This window comes from Nyctereutes procyonoides, unplaced genomic scaffold, assembly GCF_905146905.1.
Source record: "Nyctereutes procyonoides isolate TBG_1078 unplaced genomic scaffold, NYPRO_anot_genome, whole genome shotgun sequence".
NCBI classification, from domain to species: Eukaryota; Metazoa; Chordata; class Mammalia; order Carnivora; family Canidae; genus Nyctereutes; species Nyctereutes procyonoides.
Window position 1 is genome coordinate 220,477 of NW_026575017.1, and position 22,960 is coordinate 243,436.

Below are 22,960 nucleotides of genomic sequence, written 5' to 3' on the forward strand. Positions count from 1 at the left end.
AACTGTCCCAGCTCATGAGGACAAGATTTTTGGTATGGTTTAATACTTGTTGTGTACAAATGGGGATAATCTGAGTGACTCTGAGGTCAGAGACGATGAAGGAGACTCCATTCCCAGGAGGCACCCCAAGATGCACCTGGACCCGCACATCAACTGAAGAATAAGCAGAAACCCAGGGGGAGCCTAAGCAGGCAGCTGCTGGGGCGCTCACTCACTTTGCAGACGGGTAAGTAGGTTTTTGTCTCACTTCCCCACAGGCCTGGAGCACCGTGGGAGCACTGAGACTGCTGTCATAAGATGAGCAGTAATAATCAGCCTCGTCCTCAGCCTGGAGTCCAGCAATAGTCAGGGTGGCTGTGTTGCCTGACTTGGAGCCAGAGAATCGATCAGGAACCCCAGAGGGTCGAGTATTGGTACTATAGATGATGGTTCTGGGGCCTGTTCCTGGGAGCTGCTGGTACCAGCCCACATAACTGCTATAACCAACGTTGGAGCTGCTTCCAGTGCAGGAGATGGTGACCCTCTGGCCCAGAGACCCAGACACGGAGGCCTGTTGAGTCAGCACAGACTGGGCCCAGGACCCTGCAAGGGGGAGAGACACAGAGAGGGTGATGCTGGGGTCTGGAGACAAGAGAAGGATGCAGGACAGCACACATCCTCCCAGGCCCCCTTCACAGTCTCCACATCCATTCACCTGTGAAGTGAGCGAGGAGGGTGAGGAGGAGAGGAGACCAGACCATGGTGGAGGTCTTCACTGATCCTGCCTTCTGCGGCTCCACAGCTGAGCAGAGCCTCCCCTCATCTCTCCCTTCCCCTCTTCATCCTCTGAGAGAGGGAGGGGCCCTTCCATGCAAATGAGACCCCAGTTGTCTGGTCCCTCAGTGGCCTGGGTCAAGTCCCTCTGCCTGGGGATGTGAAGGGTGTGGGCAGGGGAGGGGAGGGGCTGTGTAGAAACCTGAGGTAGGGAGGTCCCAGCTGTGAGCCCTGAGCAGAGGGCACAGGCAGTGCCTGGTGGCAGGTCCCAGCTATTATCACCCCTGACTCTTTAGAAATGGACCCCCTAACCCCCTGGTGTCCAATCCCAGATACACTATTGTGTGACTTGGTGATCGGAGCCCATCTAAAACAAAGGGTCCTCCCCACTGCTCTGTCCACTGCTTTAGGGCCAGGTCAGGAGTCCCCTTTGTAACCTCCCATTTCCAGAGGACAAACTTTCTGCTTTACTTAGACTTCTCATGGGTAAATGTGTCCATAGTTTCTTGGGTGTTTTTCACTCAGAATTGAGGTGGTGTCTCTATACAAACTCTTCTTGGATCAGGATCAAGTCCAGAGCAGTGACGGGTCTCTATGGACATTTGGAACCTTCAGTGTGAGATGCTGTGTTCTCTCCTGTTATGTGACTCATCCCTGAGTTCTAGAGGATTCCTTCCTCAGAGGTTTGTACATCAAAGAAGAGATAGGGAGAAAGCTGTCCATGTTTTGGGTAGAAGCCCTTGAATTCATTCCTAGTAGATAATATTCTGAGAATCTTTGTCACCTGTCCCTACTTACACTCGGTTGTCACAATAGTTCCCACACACTGTTGGCAGGGACTCCCTCCTAGGGACTCTCTTCCCAGCACATGGTCACAAAACTGCAGGAGCCCAGCCTCATGAGGTTGCGAGTGTCGCTGACATCAGAGCACAGGGGACAAAACTGCTGGAATGTCTTGTCAGACAGGAGTGACTGCTGAAGTTGCTCTGACAGAGACCAAGGGACAGAGTGATGTGTGAGTCACCAGTTAGTCAACTGTGCATTTAAAATGGATGTGGCCTATTTACACAATATTCCTCACAGTAAGATTTATTTAAACTCAGTGACAAAGTCATTGTGAGGCTGCAGGTGGAAACACTATACACCTGTCCCAGATCTGTGCTTAGTGAGAGGGAATATGGATAGAAATTCTGGCTAAGGAATTGGATGCAAAAGCAACTGTAAAAGAAGGCCTTCTGTTCTTGCTTGAAACAGAGTCTACAGACTTTTTATGAAATCAACTTTCTACTTTTGGTCATAAGTTTAGTATTGTGAATTTTTTTTCTATAAGCAGGAAAGTCCAAAGTGATTGCTAATGAAACTCAAGGAGAGCCTATGCCTACAAAGTTCAGAGCCGTGTCAGCCATGGAATCACCAAACACACACAGAGTTTCCAGGGCGGAGCAATCTGAGGTCAGACTTGACTCTGGGGTGGACACAGCTGTAGTCCTTCTGCCTGGTACCCAGCATGTTCAGGACAGATTTTCACTCATTCAGCCGTTTTTTCATTGGGAGATGAATATCTTCAAAAGGAGGTATTTTCATTAACCTTTTACACTTAAAAAAGTCTGAACTATCAATCACTCTCTTTCTTGCAAGATACAAAGCATTTGTAACCTGATTCTGAGCCTCTGTTGGTCACAGGCAGGGACAGGGGAGTGATGGAATAAGACGTGGAAGATAGACGTTAACACACATCCCCAGGAAACAGAAGTTCTCTGTGTGATAATGGTAGTATGCTGCTCTACAGCAATGATGACCAATCTCTCCTCAGGCGACAGCCCAAGGTTGTCGAAGGTGTTTTTGTCAACACACCCACACCTGGAAAATCGGACTTGCACCCCTGGCTGGTCTCTCAATGCTGTTGTAGGTCACAATGTAGGATCTCTGCCTGGGAACTGTGGTACCAATGCCAGGGTTACCCCTGTGTTTCTACGGTTCTTGTGCAAGAGAAGGTGACCTCGGATATGGGCTCATTAAGAGGTTCCCTAGGGGAGGGACACATGTACACATGGGAGAGTTCTTATTCCTCACGTCCACAGCCCTCACATCCCTGGATTATGGAAAAGCTACAATGGGACTAAGGAAAGAGGGAGACAGAGTCAGTACTTTTGGACTTAGGACACCCACTCACAGGAGTCTCCATTAACCTGTTGGCAGCTATAGCAGATGCTCATTCACGGACCCACATCACCCAACTTAACTAATGCACGCTGAGAATTTTCCCAGTAATGGGGCAACATCCCCCAAATCTCATATTCCATAAAATGGTTCATGGTCCCAAATTCCCTCTTTGACTGAACCCTTCTCTTCAACTGCACAATGGAAACCTCAGGTGCTGAGCAAATGATCCTGTCCAGCTCTGAGAATGGAATTTCCCAGGGCCTGTGTCCTCACAAAACATCCCAGATCCTAGTGCTCAGGCCTGAGACACAGTGAACCTTGGCCACTTCTGAGCACTGGAGCCTGGGAGGGAAGGGAAGGCTGTGCTCTGAGCCTGGAGGTGCTGAATCCATGCTGGGGAGGACTGCACCCTCTGCTTAGATGGTCTAAGACCTCTGAGGGGGACAAAGTCAAAGAAAGGCTCTTTGTCCTCATTTCAGGAGAAAAACACTTACCAGCAGAGAATCCGGTTTTATGACATTTGGAAATGCAGGTAACATGAATATTACAACATTGAAGTGTTTTGTTTTATTTTTGTTTTATGTTTTTTTTCTGAGGACATAGAGACACTGATGAGATAATTGAGAATAAACCCATTATGAACCAGGTGGCACTTGTATGTACACAGTATATATATACAACTTATTTTAAAAGTATAAATTTTCATGGAAGAAGAATCTGAAGAGATGAAGGATTTTGTCCCATGTCCTGATTTGCCACTGTCACTGTGAGAAGCATTATTGTTTCTGATTAGAGAGTGAAGGTCAGTCTAGTCCTCAGGCTGTAGCCCAGAGATGACGGAGCCCTGCCTTGCCTGAGGCATCCTTGGATCAGGAGAAGTGGCTGGGGACCCCAGAGCCCTGGTGCTCATCTGAGTCTGAGTAGTAGTACAGGAGGTACCGGGGAGGGCTCCGTGGCTTCTGCTGGAACCAGTGTATGTAGTAGCTGCCAACACTGGGGCCACTGCTCTGGGTGCAGGTGAGTCTAACTGTTGTTCCAGGAGATGCAGAGAGGGAGGGCACTGGGTCCGCAAAGGCTGGGACAGGGACCTGCAAAAACACTGACACTGATGGGTAATGGAGCAAAGACCAGAGAAAACTTCCCAGTAGCTGAGCCAGAGGGGCTGATGGAGCCTAGGAACTGGGACCTGGTATGTGAGGCCTGTCTGTACCTGTGCACTGAGAGAAGTACATCAGGAGACAGGAGTCCAGGACATGGTGACCGTCCACACCAGGTGGGCATCCGCAGATGCCTCCTTTTACCCCCATTATTTTCTACCAGAGGGTGTCCATGCAAATGAATTCCATCTAGTGATTTCCCAGCCCCTCCCTGAGCCTTGGTGCTGGAGCTCAGCTCACACCCCATTGTGGAGGTTGGGAGTTGGCTTCCCCCCTGGGGAGAGCCCTGGAGGAAGAACCTGCTGAGACCACACAAAGTCCCTGCTCAGGGTACTCCTCCAGGCCTGAGAGAACACAGCTGCTGAGTCCCCATCAGTGAGCAGAGGGCTCAGCACACAGACTCAGGCTTCCTTGAGTGAATGTTCCTCCCTGAACAGTTATGTAGGACCCACAGGTCCACACCTCCCCCTGTTGGTCACACACCCACCCCTTCTGGGATCAAAGCCCTGGGAGCCCAGGGGCTTTCACCAGCTCACCAGGGCCCTGTCCACACCCCCATGTCTGATCTCTAGATACCATGATTCGTATACACTGCACACGATTACTCTGGTCTCATTCTCTGAAGTGATGCTTCCCTATCTAAAGGACAACCATGTGCACAAATAGCCAATTAATGTGTCACCAGAGAAGTTACCACAAAAGGTGAAAGTTAAGCGTGTATCATGTCAAGCATCACTGATCAGAGGACAGTGGAGCTGGTTTGAAGGGCTGGTAGGTGCATAAGACACATTCAGAGATCAATATTTAACAAGTATTCTGAGATATATTTATGGAAGTTAGTGTTCAAAAGCATCTATTAATATATTTTTAAAAATATATATTTTTTAAATTTTTAAATTTTTAATTGGAATTCAATTTGCCAACATATAGCATAACACCCAGTGCTCATCCCGCCAAATGCTCCCCTCAGTGCCCATCACCCATTCACCCACACCCCCCGCCCACCTCCCTTCCACTACTTCTTCATTTCCCAGAGTTAGGTGTCTCTCATGTTGTGTCACCCTCACTGATATTTTCACACATGTTCTCTACTTTCCCTTTATTCCCTTTCACTATTATTTATATTCCCCAAATGAATGAGACCATTTAATGTTTGTCCTTCTCTGATTGACTTATTTCACTCAGCATAATACCTTCCAGTTCCATCCACGTCGAAGCAAATGGTGGGTATTTGTCATTTCTTTCTTTCTTTTTTTTTTTTTTTGTATTTGTCATTTCTTTCTTTTTTTTTTTTTTTTTTGTTTTGTTTTGGGTTAGGGCTAGGGTTAGGATTAGGGTGCGGTTTAGTGTTAGGGTTAGGAATATGGTAGGGATTAGGGTTAAGTTTATAGTACGGGTTACGGTTAGGGTTACGATACAGGTTAGGGTTTGAGTTAGGGTACGGTTTAGGGTTAGGGTTAGGGTACGGGTTAGGGTTAGGTTTTGGGTACGGCTTACGGTTAGGGTTAGGATTAGGTTTAGGGTTAGGGTTAGGGTACAGGTTAGGATTAGTGTTAGGGTAAGGTTTAGGTTTAGGGTTAGGTTTAGGGTTAGGGTACGGGTAGGGTTTGGGTACGGGTTAGGGTTAGGGTAAGGTTACGGTTAGAGTTAGGGTTAGGGTTAGGTTTAGGGTACGGGTTAGGGTTTGGGTTAGGGTTAGGGTTATGGTTCAGTTTAGGGTTAGGGTTAGGGTACGGGTTAGGGTTAGTTTTAGGTTTAGGGTACAGATTAGGGGATGGGTTAGGGTTAGGTATAGGGTTCGGTTTAGGGTTAGGGTTAGGGTACGGGCTGCGTTAGGGTACGGGATAGGGTTAGGGTAAGGTTACGGGTTAGAATTAGGGTTAGGGTTAGGGTACGAGTTAGGGTAACCATACCCTAACCCTACACCTAACCCTACCCCTAAACAGTACCCTAACTCTAACCCTAACCCGTATCCTAACCCTAACCCTAACCCGTACCCTACCACTAACCCTAACCCTAACCCTATCTCATATGCTAAACCTAACCTGTACCATAACCCTAAACCTAATCCTAACCTGTACCCCAAACCTAACCCTAAACTATACAAACTCCGTACCCTAATGCTAAACCTAACCCTAACCATAAACTGTACCTGAACCCTAACCCTAATCCGTATATAACCCTAACCCTAACCCGCAACCTAACCCTAACCCTAACCCTAAACCGTAACATTACCCTAACCCGTACCCTAATCCCAACAAGTACCCTAACCCTAACCCTCTCCTTAACCCTAAACCTTACCCTAAACCTAACCTTAAACCGTACCCTAACCCTAACCCTAACCCTAACCCTAACCCTAACCCGTACCCAAACCCTATACATAACCCGTACCCTAAACCTAACACGCACCCTAACCCTAACCCGTAACCTTATCCTAACCCTAACGGGTACCCTAACCCTAACCCTAACCCGTACCCTAACCCTAACCTTAACGCTAACCCGTAACCTTACCCTAACCCTGTCCCGTACCCTAACCCTAACACTAACCTGTACCCGAAACCTAACCCTAAACCTAATTCTTACCCGTATCCTAACCCTAACCCTAAACCGTACCCTAATTGTATTTGTCATTTCTAATGGCTGAGAAATATTCCATTGTATACATAGACCACATCTTCTTTATCCATTCATCTTTCGATGAACACCGAGGCTCCTTCCACAGTTTGGCTACTGTGGACATTGCTGCTATAAATATTGGGGTGCAGGTGTCCTGGCATTTCACTGCATCTGTATCTTTGAGGTAAATCCCCAGAAGTGCAATTGCTGGGTCATAGGGCAGATCTCTTTTTAACTCTTTGAGGAACCTCCACACAGTTTTCCAGAGCGGCTGCACCAGTTCACATTCCCACCAACAGTGCAAGAGGGTTCCCATTTCTCCACATCCTCTCCAATATTTGTGGCTTCCTGCCTTGTTAATTTTCCCCATTCTCACTGGTGTGAGGTGGTATCTCATTGTGGTTTTGATTTGTAGTTCCCTGATGGCAAGTGATGCAGAGCATTTTCTCATGTGCATGTTGGCCATGTCTATGTCTTCCTCTGTGAGATTTCTCTTCACGTCTTTTGCCCATTTCATGGATTGTTTGTTTCTTTGGTGTTGAGTTTAATAAGTTCTTTATAGATTTGGAAACTAGCCCTTTATCAGATACGTCATTTGCAAATATATTCTCCCATTCTGTAGGTTGTCTTTGAGTTCTGTTGACTGTATCCTTTGCTGTGCAAATGCTTCTTAACTTGATGAAGTCCCCATAATTCATTTTTGCTTTTGTTTCTTTTGCCTCTGTGGATGTATCTTGCAAGAAGTAACTGTGGCTGAGTTCAAAAAGGGTGTTGTCTGTGTTCTCCTCTAGGATTTGGATAGAATCTTGTCTCACATTTAGATCTTTCATCCATTTTGAGTTTATCTTCGTGTATGGTGAAAGAGAGTGGTCTAGTTTCATTCTTCTGCATGTGGATGTCCAATTTTCCCAGCACCATTTATTGAAGAGACTTTTTTCCAGTGGATAGTCTTTCCCCCTTTATCTAATATTAGTTGAACATAAAGTTCAGGGTCCACTTCTGGGTTCTCTATTCTGTTCCATTGATCTATGTGTCTGTTTTTGTGCCAGTACCACACTGTCTTGATGACCACAGCTTTGTAGTACAACCTGAAATCTGGCATTGTGATGCGCCCAGATATGGTTTTCTTGTTTAAAATTCCCCTGGCTATTCGGGGTCTTTTCTGATTCCACACAAATCTTAAAAGAATTTGTTCTAACTCTCTGAAGAAAGTCCATGGTATTTTGATAGGGATTGCATTAAACGTGTAAATTGCCCTGGGTAACATTGACATTTTCACAATATTCATTCTGCCAATCCATGAGCATGGAATATTTTTCCATCTCTTTGTGTCTTCCTCAATTTCTTTCAGAAGTGTTCTATAGTTTTTAGGGTATAGATCCTTTACCTCTTTGGTTAGGTTTATTCCTAGTTATCTTATGCTTTTGGGTGCAATTGTAAATGGGATTGACTCCTTAATTTCTCTTTCTTCAGTCTCATTGTTAGTGTATGAAATGCCATTGATTTCTGGGCATTGATTTTGTATCCTGCCATGCTACCAAATTGCTGTATGAGTTTCGCAATCTTTGGGTGGAGGCTTTTGGGTTTTCTATGTAGAGTATCATGTCGTCAGTGAAGAGGGAGAGTTTGACTTCTACTTTGCCAATTTGAATGCCTTTAATGTCTTTTTGTTGTCTGATTGCTGAGGCTAGGACTTCCAATACTATGTTGAGTAGCAGTGGTGAGAGTGGACATCCCTGTCTTGTTCCTGATCTTAGGGGAAAGGCTCCTGGTGCTTCCCCATTGAGAATGATATTTGCTGGGGTCTTTTCGTAGATGGCTTTGAAGATGTTGAGGAATGTTCCCTCTATCCCTACACTCTGAAGTGTTTGGATCAGGAAAGGATGCTGTATTTTGTCTAAAGCTTTCTCTGCATCTAATGAGAGGATCATATGGTTCATGGTTTTTCTCTTGCTGATATGATGACTCACATTGAGTGTTTTACGAGTGTTGAACCAGCCTTGTGTCCCGGGGATACATCTTACTTGCTCATGGTGAATAATTTTCTTAATGTATTGTTGGATCCTATTGGCTAGTATCTTGTTGAGAATTTTTGCATCCATGTTCATCAGGGATATTGGTCTGTAATTCTCCTTTTTGGTGGGGTCTTTGTCTGGTTTGGAATGAAGGTGATGCTGGCCTCATAGAACATATTTGGAAGTACTTCATCTCTTTCTATCTTTCCAAACAGCTTTAGAGGAATAGGTATGGTTTCTTCTTTAAACGTTTGATAGAATTCCCCTGGGAAGCAATCTGGCCCTGGACTTTTGTGTCTTGGGAGGTTTTTGATGACTGCTTCAATTTCCTCCCTGCTTATTGGCCTGTTCAGGTTTTCTATTTCTTCCTGTTCCAGTTTTGGTAGTTTGTGGCTTTCCAGGAATGCGTCCATTTCTTCTAGATTGCCTAATTTATTGGCGTAGAGCTGTTCATAATATGTTTTTAAAATCTTTTGTATATCCTTGGTGTTGGTAGTGATCTCTCCTTTCTCATTCATGATTCTTTTTAATAAGGTTGGTTAAAGGTTTATCTATATTTTTAATTCTTTCAAAGAACCAACTCCTGGTTCTGTTGATCTGTTCCAAAGTTCTTCTGGTCTCGATTTCATTGAGTTCTGCTCGAATCTTTATTAACTCTCTTCTTCTGCTTGTGTAGGATCTATTTGCTGTTTTTTCTCTAGCTCCTTTATGTGTATGGTTAGCTTTTGTATTTGAGTTCTTTCCAGGTTTTGAATGGATGCTTGTATTGCGCTGTATTTCCCCCTCAAGACTGCTTTTGATGTATCCCAAAGCTTTTGAACAGTAATATCTTCATTCTCATTAGTTTCCATGAATCTTTTTAATTCCTCCTTAATTTCCTGGTTGACCCTTTCATCTTTTATCAGGATGGTCCTTAAACTCCAAGTGTTTGAAATCCTTCCAAACTTCTTGTTGTTAGTTATTTCCAGTTTCAATGCATTATTTTCTGAAAATACGCAGGGGACGGTTCCAAATTTTTGGTATTGGTTAAGACCCGATTTGTGACCCAGTCTGTGGTCTATTCTGGAGAAAGTTCCATCTGCACTTGAGAAGAATGTGTATTCAGTTGCGTTTGGATGCAAAGTTCTGTAAATATCTGTGACATCCATCTGGTCCAGTGTACCATTTAAAGCTCTTGTTTCTTTCGAGATGTTGTGCTTAGAAAATCTGTTGATTGTAGAAGGTGCTACATTCAACTCACCAAGTGTAAGTGTATTATTATCTAAGTATGTCTTAACTTTGGTTGTTAATTGATTGATATACTTGGCAGCTCCCACATTCGGGGCATCAATATTCATGATTGTTAGGTCCTCTTGTTGGATAGATCCTTTAAGTATGATATAGTGTCCCTCTTCATCTCTTACTACAGGCTTTCGGATAAACTTTAGTTTATCTGTTATGAGGACTACTACTCCTGCTTTCTTTTGAGGGCCATTTTTTTTGAGGGCCATTTAAATGGTACATGGTCCTCCAACCTTTTATTTTCAGGCTGTAGTTGTCCTTCTGTCTAAAATGAGTCTCTTGTAGACAGCAAATAGACGGGTCTTGCTTTTTTATCCAGTCTGAAACCCTGCGCCTTTTGATGGGGTCTTTAAGCCCATTCACTTTCAGAGTTACTATTGAAAGATATGAATTTAGTGTCATCATGATGCCTATTCAGTCCCTGTTTTTGTGGATTGTTCCCTTGGACTTGCTCTTTCCTTTACAGAATCCCCCTTAGTATTTCTTGCTGAGCTGGTTTGGAGGTCACATATTCTTTCAGTTCCTGCCTATGTTGGAAGCCCTTTATCTCTCCTTCTATTCTGAATGAGAGCTTTGCTGGATAAAGTATTCTTGGCTGCATGTTCTTCTCATTTAGGACCCTGAATATATCCTGTCAGCCCTTTCTGGCCTGCCACGTCTCTGTGGAGAGGTCTGTGGTAATCTAATATTTCTCCTTAAAAGTTAGAGATTTCTTGTCTCTTGCTGCTTTGAGGGTCTTCTCTTTATCTTTCGAATTTGCAAGCTTCACTATTAAATGTTGAGGTGTTGAGCGGTTTTTATTTATTTTAGCGGGGGGTGGGTATCTCCCTATCTCCTGGATCTGAATACCTGTTTCCCTTCCCATGTTAGGAAAGTTCTCAGCTACGATTTGTTCAAATACATATTCTGGACCTCTGTCCCTTTTGGTGCCCTCGGGAACCCCAATTAAACGTAGATTTTTCCTTCTGAGGCTGTCATTTATTTCCCTTAACTTATCCTCGTGATCTTTTAATTGTTTTTATTTTTCCGCAGTTTCCCTCCTTGCCATCAATTTGTCTTCTATGTCACTCACTCGTTCTTCTACCTCGTTAACCCTCATCGTTAGGACCTCTAGTTTGGATTGAATCTCACTTAGTTGATTTTTAATTTCTGTTGACAGGCCTTTTAATAGAAGACTTCATAGTAATACATCAATGGATAGCAGCATATTTTCTCAATAGAACTTGACAGCCTTTCACAAAATCTAAAACAAATACCACGTTAAAAAAACATATAAAATAGAAAGTGTCAAATACATTTGCAATATGGTAACCCATTCTTTCTCACATGCATGTATTTCCTGCCACAGCCAGGAACTTAGCTATTTGGGTGCAGTAAGAGAATATTTCCCAAGAACAGGGTGGTGTAACATTCAACTCCCTTATTACTCAACCTAATTCTGCAAGTATTAGATAATGCAATTAGACAAGGAAAATCACTGGCTGCATCTTGTAATGGATGGGAATGGACAGGTAGTCATTCTAAAAGGTGCAAATATAGAATCCAGCAATACATACGCCAGTCCTGGTGCAGCCATAACAGAAGAAAACTCCCCAATTGTATGAATAATCCATGTTCCTACTGATGGCTAATGAGGGGATGACATAATTCTGGAAACTTCTATGAATAGGTAAATGAAAACCCAGGAATCCTGAGATGTCAGGAGTCAGATCCACACCTGCCAGTCCCAGTCATGAACTTCAGTGCAAAGACATTCTCTGTCCCACCCTGAATGGGGATATCCTTTTTATGTCTTTTTGGAACTTGGTCTAGAAAGGGTTGCTGTGAGTGACTTGAGGATAGAAGGAAAGGAGGAGCCCTCCCTCCAGGGCAGTGCCCTGGATGGACCAACCCCAGGCTCACCATAGAGCCCAGAGATCCTCTGGAGCTGAGCTGCCTACAAGGACAGATGCATTTGTGGGTTCCTGTGCATCAGCCTCCTCCTAGGAAAGCAGGGGTTCAGGGCATCTCATGGCTTTCCTGGTGACAGGAACCCTGTTACACTGAGTGTCACTGGTATTACTTGTTGATGGGGATTATGCTACTTGGAGATTATAATGCTGAGGGTGACCCTGACTCAGGAGTGAGAGGGAAGTCTGGAAACTGAAGAGAAATCTCTATGAGAGAGGAGGAGAGAAGGGTGTCCCAAACATGTACACACACACACACACACACACACACACACACACACAAACACATCTAGAATGAGAAAAATCTCCATGCATGCTCACTATACTTTTCCTTAGAGACTCAGCATGAGGAGAAGTGTCCCCTGTCCCTCTTATGCCTTCTCTACTATCTAGGGTTGATCTCCATGCACACCCATCCCAGAGCAGGATTCCTGTCAGACATTCCAGAGTCCTGGAGCCCAGCGCCAAAGAAGGCCAGTGTCTGGAACATCACTTCCCCTCAGGAGGTTGGAATTGACACAAGGAGAAGGAACTTGGTGCAGATGGACTCTGATAACACATCCTGTGAAAAGGAAGATTGAGTCTTTTGCAGCAGGAGATGTCTGTCCGTTTTCATCCCTGCAGACACAAGTCTCGCTGCTGAGGGGTCTCCAGGTCCCAGGAAGCACAGCACAACAGGGACCACAAATTCCCCTTTTCCTTCTCCTCCAACTTCACCGACATACCTCACTGTGCCACAGGATCACTGGGGACTCCCTGGGGTGCCCTTGAGGGGCCATTTGTAAAGGAGTTAATGAATGTGACTTCATGGATGGAGGGAAAGTGTGTGGCTGAGTGAGTGCCCTGATGATTTTCGAAACAAATATTCTCCAAAACAAGAAATATAGTATATGTGAAAATGTAAATCCACTGTCTCCCATGATGACTATGTCAACACTGACCTTCTGTGGGGCCCCAGTGATGCTGAAGGTGAAAAATTGAATACTATGTGCCAACCCTCAAAGCCTGAAAGAACATCCATTTGTGGGAAATACTATAATGTCATTGCCATATTACAGAGATTGACCAGGCTGGTGGGGTGTGTGAACTACATCGAGGATGAGATCAGGACTCAGATGGTGAAGGGATTCCATGTTGGTCCAAGTTCTGCTACTTCTCCTTAGAGATGGGCCATGGAGACCGGAAACGACACCAAGAGCATTGTTACTTTTCTCTGAATTCCTGATGTGGACACAGAGTTCAGACCTGAAGAGCCAGAGACACTGGAGCCTGAAGCACAAGGGAAAGGAGAGAAGAGGAGTATGGAGGTGGAGGTGTTGTCAGGGAGTCTGAAGAAGCTGTGACTATTTATCAGTTGGCTCAGAGGGAGGGGAAATTGTGTCTGTGATCAAGGTGGGTCTTAACATACAGGCTATGGTTGTGTACTCAGTCACACAAGAATCACATTTTATGGCATGAGATGTGGGTATGAGCCTGACTGTCGTGGCCCCATTTTCAGTTGAGCACCTTATGTGAGATCTTAAAAACTACTGTTCGGTCTGCCCCTGGTTCCTGGATCCTGAAAACCCCATCTATTCCTAAGTGACAAGAGCACTGGGAGCATCTTTTTTTTGAATGAAGGGACTCTGGATAGGCTCCTGGGTGGCTCCCAGAAGGAGCTGTCCCTAGAGAGATCAAGCCCTGGTCAGAGGCTGGGAACATACACCTGCCTAGCCCCATCCTTGAGAGAGAGAGAGAGAGAATGAGCTCCAGGAGGGTGAACATATCCCTGCCAGGGGAGTGACTGCTCAGGTGTGTGTGGAGGGTCCCCCTGCAGGGCCCAGGGGATGCACAGTGCCCCTTGCTGGTTACATGTCCCTCTCAGAGTCCTCAGTGTCCTGAGGTTAACATCCAGAGCTCTGTCACCAGCACTCAGCAGTGACCTGAAGGACTGTGTGGAGCACCCTGTGGGGTCTGATGTAAAGAACATGGATACAGGATCTGTGATCTGAGAGCGTCCCACATGGAGGGAAGAGTCATCCTGAAATAAGCACCCCTGTGAGAGGGGGAATGTCTACAAAATGTAAGTCATGCAAATGACTGAGCCTATGCCACCGCTTGGGACATTTAGGGAGCTGCTCAGAGGAGGGCCTTTCAGTTCACCTCAAGAACGCAGTGACCATTTTCTGCACATAGTCATAGAAGAAAAAAAAATCAAAGCTGGGCAGAAAGATCCTCAAACTAAGATGGAAGGCGGTGATTTCACAGAAGCACGAGCATCTGGTGGCGATGCGGCCCTGTGATGGGAAGGTGGACAGAACAGGGCAGGACTGAAGATACCAAGTTGTCAGGTCAGAGCAACTGAGGCAGGAACACAGCAGGTGAGGTTGCAGGTGGTTGTACTCCCAGGAGCTGTTCAAGCCTTTGTAGCTGTAGGAAGGGGAAGAGAGAGGGGGAAGAGGACAGTGTGAACTGGGGTCTCTGCTATGCCAGGCCCATCAGAGGTGCTGCTGTCGCTGCAGGGGAGCCTCAGGTAGGGAGAGTCTTCTCTCTGCATGAAGGAGTAGAAGATCTGGGGAAGGAGCACAAACACTGAATTCCTAGCTCAGAAATGGGAGAGCCTGACCTTCAGGAGCAGTGCCAACGGCCCAAGGCTGGTTTGCAGGCCAGATGAGCACGTCTCAGGGCAGGTGTGGCTGTGTAGGGGGGTGTAGGAGCCTGGAACTGACCCAGAACTCCTCCCAGGTGCAGGACAGGTGACAGGAGTCCTGGAGGCAGCATCCCTCAGTCCAGGCTGGCTCCCTGGGGCCATCCCTTTAGTGTCCCTGCATCATGAGGGGGAATGAATCCTCCTCACTCTTCTAGGTCTCCAGGGGTGAACCGGGTGTCAGATGAGGTGAGACCTGCCCCTCTTCATCTCCCCATGGGAATGTTGTAGGAGAGCTCAAGACCGTAAGCATGTGTTTGGGGGAGATGTTTGCAATCCTTCACACCCCAGGGGAGAAGGAGTGATGGAGGAGTATGAACTGAATGTCCAAGGTGAGACTGCAGTGCCTAGTACACTAGACATCATGAAGAAGGGAGGATGGAGAAGGACCCGAACTTCTCCCCCCACCTGATATCCCAGGACCCTAGGCACAGGGAGGCAGAGCTAGGGGTCTCTCTCATCTCTTCAGCCCCCACAGGAGGAGGATCTCTGTATTCTCAGCAATGCTCCCCACTCCTACTTCCTCTCCCTGGTGTCTATCATGGGGAGGGGCTAGTTGGGACAGCTGTCTCCTCCCAGGGGACAAGCCCATAGCTAAACTAAAAATTGTAGAACTCACCTGGGGTCACACACAGAGGTCATGATAGAGACAGAACGAGCCTGTGGCCTCCCCACCAGGAGTGTGGACAGAGGCTCAGCTGACAGAGAAGGATCTGGGGTGAGAGACAGAGACAAAGAGAGACAGAGAGACCAGGCCTCGAAGACCCACCTTGGAGTCCATGGGGGCAGCCCCTCCCCATGTTGACAGCTGCTGTCATCTCTCCCTCTGGCAGTGAGCACCAGTGCAGGGCCCAGGCAGGTGGACCCATTTCAGTGGGTTTCAGGCCTGGCCAGCTCTGAGCAGGTGCACAGCGCCCCCTGCTGACAGCATCAGGAGATCATTCATGAGGAAGAGAACAGAACACAAAGAAGGTAGCCTATTTTTGGTTTCCACAAGCAAGAGAGCAGAGAAACAGTAACTTGAGTCGCTCTAGAGTTTCCTTTTTTTCAATTTCTTCTCTTATCTTTTTCAGTTCTATAATACCGTTTGGTATATTTTGATGACTTCTATTTCAAATCTGCATTTCTATCTTTTCCATTTGAGTGAAGATTGGGATCAGGAGAAGAGGCGCCCAGACCCTGGTACAGATTCCGCAAACTCTGCTTCTTGAGCCCCACCGCCAGGCATGAGGAATTTGACCCTTCTAAGGTTCCCCCTGATCCTCAGGGTGGGGTCTTCTATGCAAATCATTCCCTGTCCTGAGACCATGCAAGCCTCTATTTGGAGTCATGTCTGAGCTGCAGCTGAGCAGCTGAGCCAAGAAGAGTGCAGGAGTGGAGAGTGGTTCATCCAGGATTGAGGCAGGAGCACCTGCAAGAGGCAGGGAGACAAAAAAAGCTCCCAGCTGAGGAACAGGGGAGAACCAGCGCTCTCTGGTGGAATGGGAGACATGTTCACCTTGGGCTTCCATATGGTGCCCAGGGCTCTTGTCCCCCATCCCCCACTGCTCACTGTTCACCCTCTTCAGATTGGCTTCTTTCACTTAGAATTACGCATGGAAGTTTCCTCCCTATGTTTTTTGACTTGATAACTCCAGTCGTTTCTTTAAGATCTTATTTATTTATTCTGAGAGACACAGACAGAGAAAGGCAGAGACACAAGAAGAGGGAGAAGCAGGCTCCATGGAGGGAGCCTGACATGGGACTCAATCCCGGGTCCCCAGGACCACACCCTGGGCCAAAGGCGGCGCTAAACCACTGAGCCACCCGACTGCCCCTATCCCCCTAGTTTTAAAGAGAATTTCCTTCTCCACTTTCATGTCTAGATCTCTACCCAAGGTGTATGGTAACTTCCTGATGATCCTTTCTTTCCTTGAGTCCAAGCCTTAATGTCCCTTCCATTAAAAAGCATTATGACATGGGAGCCTTTGCACCAACTTACAGTTTGTCAGCTTTGGTTCTTGTCTCTCAAATGAGCGTGAGAGTTTTCACCTTGCAGATAGAAGGATTTAATCCTTGTCATTATGCTGTCTTTTCATTTAATTCAAATGTGCACAGAAGATATAAGGACTTAGAAGTTCAACCACTTAGACATAAAGTCATTTTTATTAAACCAAGTAAGATCAGCAAGGGATATATACTGATAGCACGTGTGATGGAAGATTTTACATTAGATGAAACCCATTTCTACATATCTATTAGGACCAGAAAGAAGAATGACCAAACATTATCGAGCCGGCTGTTAACTTTCCCATGAGAATAAGAAATAGAATATAATGCATGGATTTCATTTGTCCAATGAAATCCTTATGAGGTTGAATTGTTTTAACAAAATAGGAAAAAAATGCTGCAATAACAAAGGTTGAATTGGACCCCAAGGAAGCTTAGTTTCTTTGGGACAATCCACAACCCCTCCGCTGTGGATCCAGGTGTCCTGAATTGCTCTATTATTATTAAAGAGGTTTCCCAGATGAGAATTTTGGCCATTAGAGCAAATATATGTCTCCCTGATTTATCACAATGAACCTATTTGCATTAGTGAATTGAAACTGGGGAAATATCTCCCCAGGATATTTATTATTGCTACTAAATTTACTGAAACATTTCTCTTTCTCCTGCAAAGGCTCTACATTATTTTATTTTTTTTAAACGACTTTATTTATGGGATCTGGGTGGCGCAGTGGTTGAGTGCTTGCTTTGGGCCCCGGGTGCAATCCTGGAGACCTGGCGTCGAATCCACCTGGGCTCCCGGTGCATGGGAGCTGTTCTCCCTCTTGCTGTGTCTCTGCTTTCTCTCTCTCTTGTGTGTGTGAACCTATCATAAATAAAATTAAAAAAAGACTTTATTTATTTATTTATTTATTTATTTATTTATTTATTTATTTATGAGAGACACACACACAGAGAGAGAGAGGCAGAGACACAGGCAGAGGGAGAAGCAGGCTCCGTGCAGGGAGCCTGATGCAGGACTCGATCCCAGGTCTCCAGGATCAGGCCCCGAGCTGACGGCAGGCGCTAAACCACTGAGCCACCTGGGCTGCCCTCTACATTATTTTTATTCAAAATTAAGAGAGTAGTTAAACAAGATCTAACAAGAGTCAGGAAAGTTTGTGATGCAAAGTGGGGCAAAGTACGGGAAAATATATATATAAACTCTACTTTTATTTCACAGGATTATATACCACTCATTGAAGAAGCCCTGGGAAGTGTGTACTCAAATGGATGGTGCATTGGACTCTAAAATGAGAAGGAAAAAACAAACACAAAGAAACAACAACCACTAAACAAAGTGTGAGGTCCTTGAGCTGAGCTCCCAGGGCAGCTTACATATTTGACCCAGAGACAGGAGTTTATGTTAAATACAGCACCTCCAGACAGTTTGGTTTCTCAACTCTGGACTCACTGCCAGTTTCCAGTGGGGAACGTACACTGGTTGTTGGAGAAATCTCTGTTATGGAGAGAGGCTCGTCATGAAATTCATCTATTTAATTACCTTTCTCCTTTGGAGGCAAGAGGCAGGCCCTGGGCTGGGATCAGCAGCAAGTGACACTCTGTGTTGAAAATATGCATCTAGAGGGGCCTGACTGTCAGTCAGTAGAGGGTGGGACTCTAGATTTTGAGCTTGTAGGCATGAGCCCCACCTAGGTGTGGAGATTACTGAATAATTAAATCGTAAAAGAAAAAATGAAAATATACATATATGTGTAACATTTCCTAAAATGTAGTATGATGGTATGTGCTGTCATAGGGATGGCTTTCTACTTCTTTTCTACACGTTTGATAAGGGAAAATACTTGAGTCGATTCTTCTTCATTATAACCTGAACTTGATCCTGATTTTCTCTAGCTTCCTAGGATCTCTGGGTACAAATCTGAAAACTAGCATGTTGATTTTTCTCCCACCTTTGGAAGTGCATTCAAACTGGCCTATATCCTGAAGTCCTGAAAAGTAAATGTGAATCCAATGATAGAACCTTCAGAGAAGTCACCACAGCAGCTCATGAAGAGGTGGTTTTCATGCCAGTAGATCTCTGGGACAGACAGAGATCACCAGACACATTTGAACTACAAACCAGGAAAGTCTGTCAGATTGTCACAGGCTCCTGTCACTCTACCTGAAGAAGACATGAGCCTGACATCAAGAAATCTTCTCCACTGGTTGCCCTCAGAACTCAGCAACTGCCTACAATTTCATTCGGTCATTTACCATCCTTTTTCCCCCATACAACTGCCTCTTGTTTAATATCTGATTTCTTGAACCACAAGCCTGACTTTGAGAATGCACCTCCATCAACCCCTCCTGAAATGGGTTTAAATAAACTGGCCTATCGTCAGGAGAGGGTCAACAAAATGAACAATCTGCTAGCACAAGTTTTAACACATGTATCCTCGGGAAATTTCAGATAAGAGAGGGAACTGGCTAAAGATAGGCTGCCCCAGATTGAACCCCATTGGCATGAACATTAGTTTCACTTTAAACAAATGAAACACAGCAGATTGAGGAAAAGCTCTTTAATCCCCCCAAACTGCCAGCTTGTACCAGGAAGAGAGCTATTACCAGGCTCCCCTTTACCTAAGTCATGTATCTACACACCAGGACAACCTCTCTTTTCCAAACAAATCCTCTCACCTTCCCTCTAATGCACTTTCTCCTCTTTGGTCATCGGACCCCTGGCCCTCTCCTTCACTCACATATGTGTCATGGTGCCTGACTGTCTTTGGAATTCTCCACGTCTGTGTGGATACCCACTATGTAGGCTATGAAATTTTATTTTCTCTTGTTAATCTTCCAAATGTCAATTAGATTCTTATTAAAACAGAGGGGACTGAAGAGCACAGGAAATACTTAACTCCACAGCAACAGGCACTGGTGACGTTTCATCAGAGGTAAGTCAAGAGTAAGCAGAGATGTGCATCGCTAGGACTCCTGATCAACAGTCCCCTGGATCGGCGGCTGATCCTATATCCTGGAAACATGAAGTATACATCTATCTGCATCAGAAATGGATCCTCACACTGTCCTAGCTGGTGTAGGCCCCTCCCCACACTCTTCTCAAGAACCCCACCTCCTTCCCCCCCTTCCAACTCTTATCCCTGTCCTGGCTTCCTCTATGTCATGAGGACTCTGACTTTCCTCATCATCATCCTCTTGTCCAGAAGTCCTGGTCTGACGGGGACAGAGTACACACCCCTGCCACATCCCCCCTACTACTCACACCCTGCTCCATCACTATCTGTGCAGGACTGGGATGTCATTGTGGGACATCACATTCTGGGGTTCCCTGGGTACACCTCCAATGTTCCAGCTCCACCCCACCAAGTTCACCCCTCCTCAGTATCCAGGGACAAGCTTTCCCATTTTTATTATATGTTTATTATGTGTCCTCTCTCTTCCCCCAGACACTGTCAGCTCCTTGATCATGGGGGCTCTTCCATGTCCACTTGTGTCCCACATCCCTAGGCTCACATGGGGCACATTCTACGTGTTCAGTAGGTGGTGTGAATGCACAATGTAAGGACAGTGCTCCATCCTCAGTCAGATGCAGGTGGATTCTGTGTCTCCTGTTCTGTCGTGCCTTGTTACAATGATACAGGATTGCCGATCCCAATGGTCAAAAAAGAATTCTCGAGCTATATAATGTTGTAGTGGTGATTTTATTATAGCAGGAACAGGAGCTGTGGGCAGAAAGCTGCACTGGGATTGTGAGGAAGGACTGATGATATGTTTTTTTATAAGTGGAGTTCGGGGATAGTGTAAATCTCTAAGGAATTTGGAAGCAAGGCTTTCAGGACCTTCATGATCTAGCTGCTGGTAAGGTGAGGTTATTCTCAATCTTTAATAAAGATAAACATTAAGGCACGAAGGCAGCCATGAGTTCCTTGAGCAACTCAATCTGTGCATATGTCAGGTCTGTAACAGTGGGCTGCAGGCTGTAAGGACATTTAATTTAATCTATATTTTCTTGTCTTTCTTTCTTCATCAACAGACTGTGAACACAGCATCATGCTCCTGACAGCAAGGAATTTTTCCTCAATATGAGAAAACCATAGAATGTGTTCAAGCCAAGGACAGGGTGCAGGGGCTGAATTGAAGAGAATCAGGATCATTTTGGAGCCAAAGTTCCCTCACGTTGACCACAGACTGCAGTTTACGCCAAACAAAGGGGGAAGCTGACTTGGCCAAACAGTGGGTGCTGCAAAGCAAAACTCATTTCTGGGGGGAAAACAGGTTTGTGTCTCACTTCCTCCCAGGTCCAGAGCACTGTGCGACCATCGAGGTTGTCATCAGAAGACTGGCAGCAATAATCAGCCTCGTCCTCAGCCTGGAGCCCAGTGATGGTCAGTGTGGCTGAATTGCCAGAGCTGGAGCCAGAGAATCGATCTGGAACCCCCGAGGGTCGATTGCTATCACCATAGATGATAGTTTCAGGGGACTTTCCTGGGAGCTGCTGGTATCATTGTACAGCATAACCACTGCCGATGTTGGTGCTACTTCCAGTGCAGGAGATGGTAACCCTCTGTCCCAGGGGCGCAGACACTGTGGGCAGCTGAGTCAGCACAGCCTGGGCGAAGAACGCTGCAACAGGGAGAGACACAGAGAGGGTGATGCAGGGGCCTGGAGACAAGAGGAGGAAGCATGTCCCCACATGTCCTCCCAGGGCCCTTCCAATGTCCCCACATCCAGTCACCTGTGCAGTGGGCGAGGAGGGTGAGGAGGGGAAGGGACCAGGCCATGGTGGAGGTCATCACTGATCCTGCCTTCAGTGTTCCCACAGCTGAGCAGAGCCTCTTCTCATCTCTCTCTTCCCCTCTTCATCTTCTTTGGGAGGGAGGGCCCATCCATGTAAATGAGACCCTGGATTTTGACACCCAACTGGCCTTGAGTCAGGTCCCTCTGCCTGGGATGACGGGGGCATGGGCAAGGGAGGGGCTGTGTAAGGCCAGGGGGTGGGGAAGTCCCAGCTGTGATCTCTGAGCAGAGGGCACAAGCAGTGCCAGGTGGCAGGTCCCAACTCTGATCACCCTGACTCCTCAGAAATGGAACCAGAATGCCCCCTGGTGTCCAGACGCAGAGGCACCGCTGTGTGACCAGGGCCCACATCTCCTGCTTTCCCAAATCTTTGCCTACTGTTCCCTGCATTAGGGCCGCATTAGAGCCAGGCCAGAACCTGTATGCCAGCTCACATTACTTCAGGGCTCACTATTTGCTCCACTGGGAATCTTCAGAGAGAGTTTGTCCACAGCTCCCTTGACCATTCCTGGTCAGGATGAAGGTGGTATCTCTTACACAAAATCCTCTTAGAGTTCAGCATCCAGTCCAGAACAGTGACACATCCGCATGGGCACATGGCCCCTGCTATGCAGGATGCTGGGACTTTCCTCTCATGAGGCTTCTCTGATTTCCAGAGTTATCTTCCCCTCAGTTCTGCACAGCACTGAGGACATGGGGACAAAATTACAAACAGAGCTTCTTGGACAAAGGGATTTGGAGACAGACCACTCTTTGGGTTGGGCACAGCTCGAGCCTCTGCAACTTGTGTCCAGCATGTTCAGGATAAAACATTATTCGTGAACCCCCCATGACTACAGGCATGGGTTTTTCCTCCCCAAGGTCCACTTGGCCCAGATTTTTGTTAAACTTCCCACCTGTGATTGGAGGAGAGTTGGTGCTGAGGGGAATGATGTCCTTGAGCTCACAGGTGCTGTGGCCCTGGGATGGGTCACAAGACTTTCCATCAGACTGCGGCCTGGTTGGAGGTGGCAGTTGGGTGACTGAGGGAGTGGCAGCCCAGGCAGACAGCACAGGGAGGGGTGTCCCACATCCCAGTGGCCTTGAGCTCCGTGGGGGCCGCCTTGAGGCTGAGGTCCCAGAATCAATGGAATGATCAGGCTCAGACACTGACTGGTGCCAAGAGATGCTCAGAGACTGAGCTGCTCATGGGGACGGAGACTCCGCCTGGGTATCCTGAGCATCAGCCTCACCCCAGAGGATCGGGCTCAGTGCACATCCAGGCTGCCGTGGTGACAGGACCCCAGTCACACTAGATGTCACCAGTGTTTGCTGTTGAAGAAGCTTCTGTCTCCCAGAGATTGAGGCTGTGAGAATGGCTGAGGACAGGTTGGCTCTGGAGGGATTGAGAAGCCTGGAAACTGCAGCATCCAGGATGCTATTCATTCAGGCAGAGGAAAGAACTCTGCGTGTGTGTGTGTGTGTGTGTGTGTGTGTGTGTGAGAGAGAGAGAGAGAGAGAGAGAGAGAGAGAGAGAGAGAGAGAGAAGCAGGCTCCATGCAGGGAGCTAGA

General features: G+C 46.5%; 1 pseudogene and 1 gene segment (V, D, J or C); both read right to left on the reverse strand.

Moving 5' to 3' along the window:
- Positions 1 to 211: 211 nt before the first annotated feature.
- LOC129520657 (immunoglobulin lambda variable 1-40-like) lies at positions 212 to 768 on the reverse strand. The segment is given in 2 exon segments: positions 212 to 582; positions 695 to 768. Coding segments are annotated over 2 exon segments (417 nt in total).
- A 3,017-nt stretch (positions 769 to 3,785) lies between these two features.
- Positions 3,786 to 21,393, reverse strand: LOC129520722 (immunoglobulin lambda variable 1-40-like; annotated as a pseudogene).
- Between the last annotated feature and the right edge of the window lie 1,567 nt (positions 21,394 to 22,960).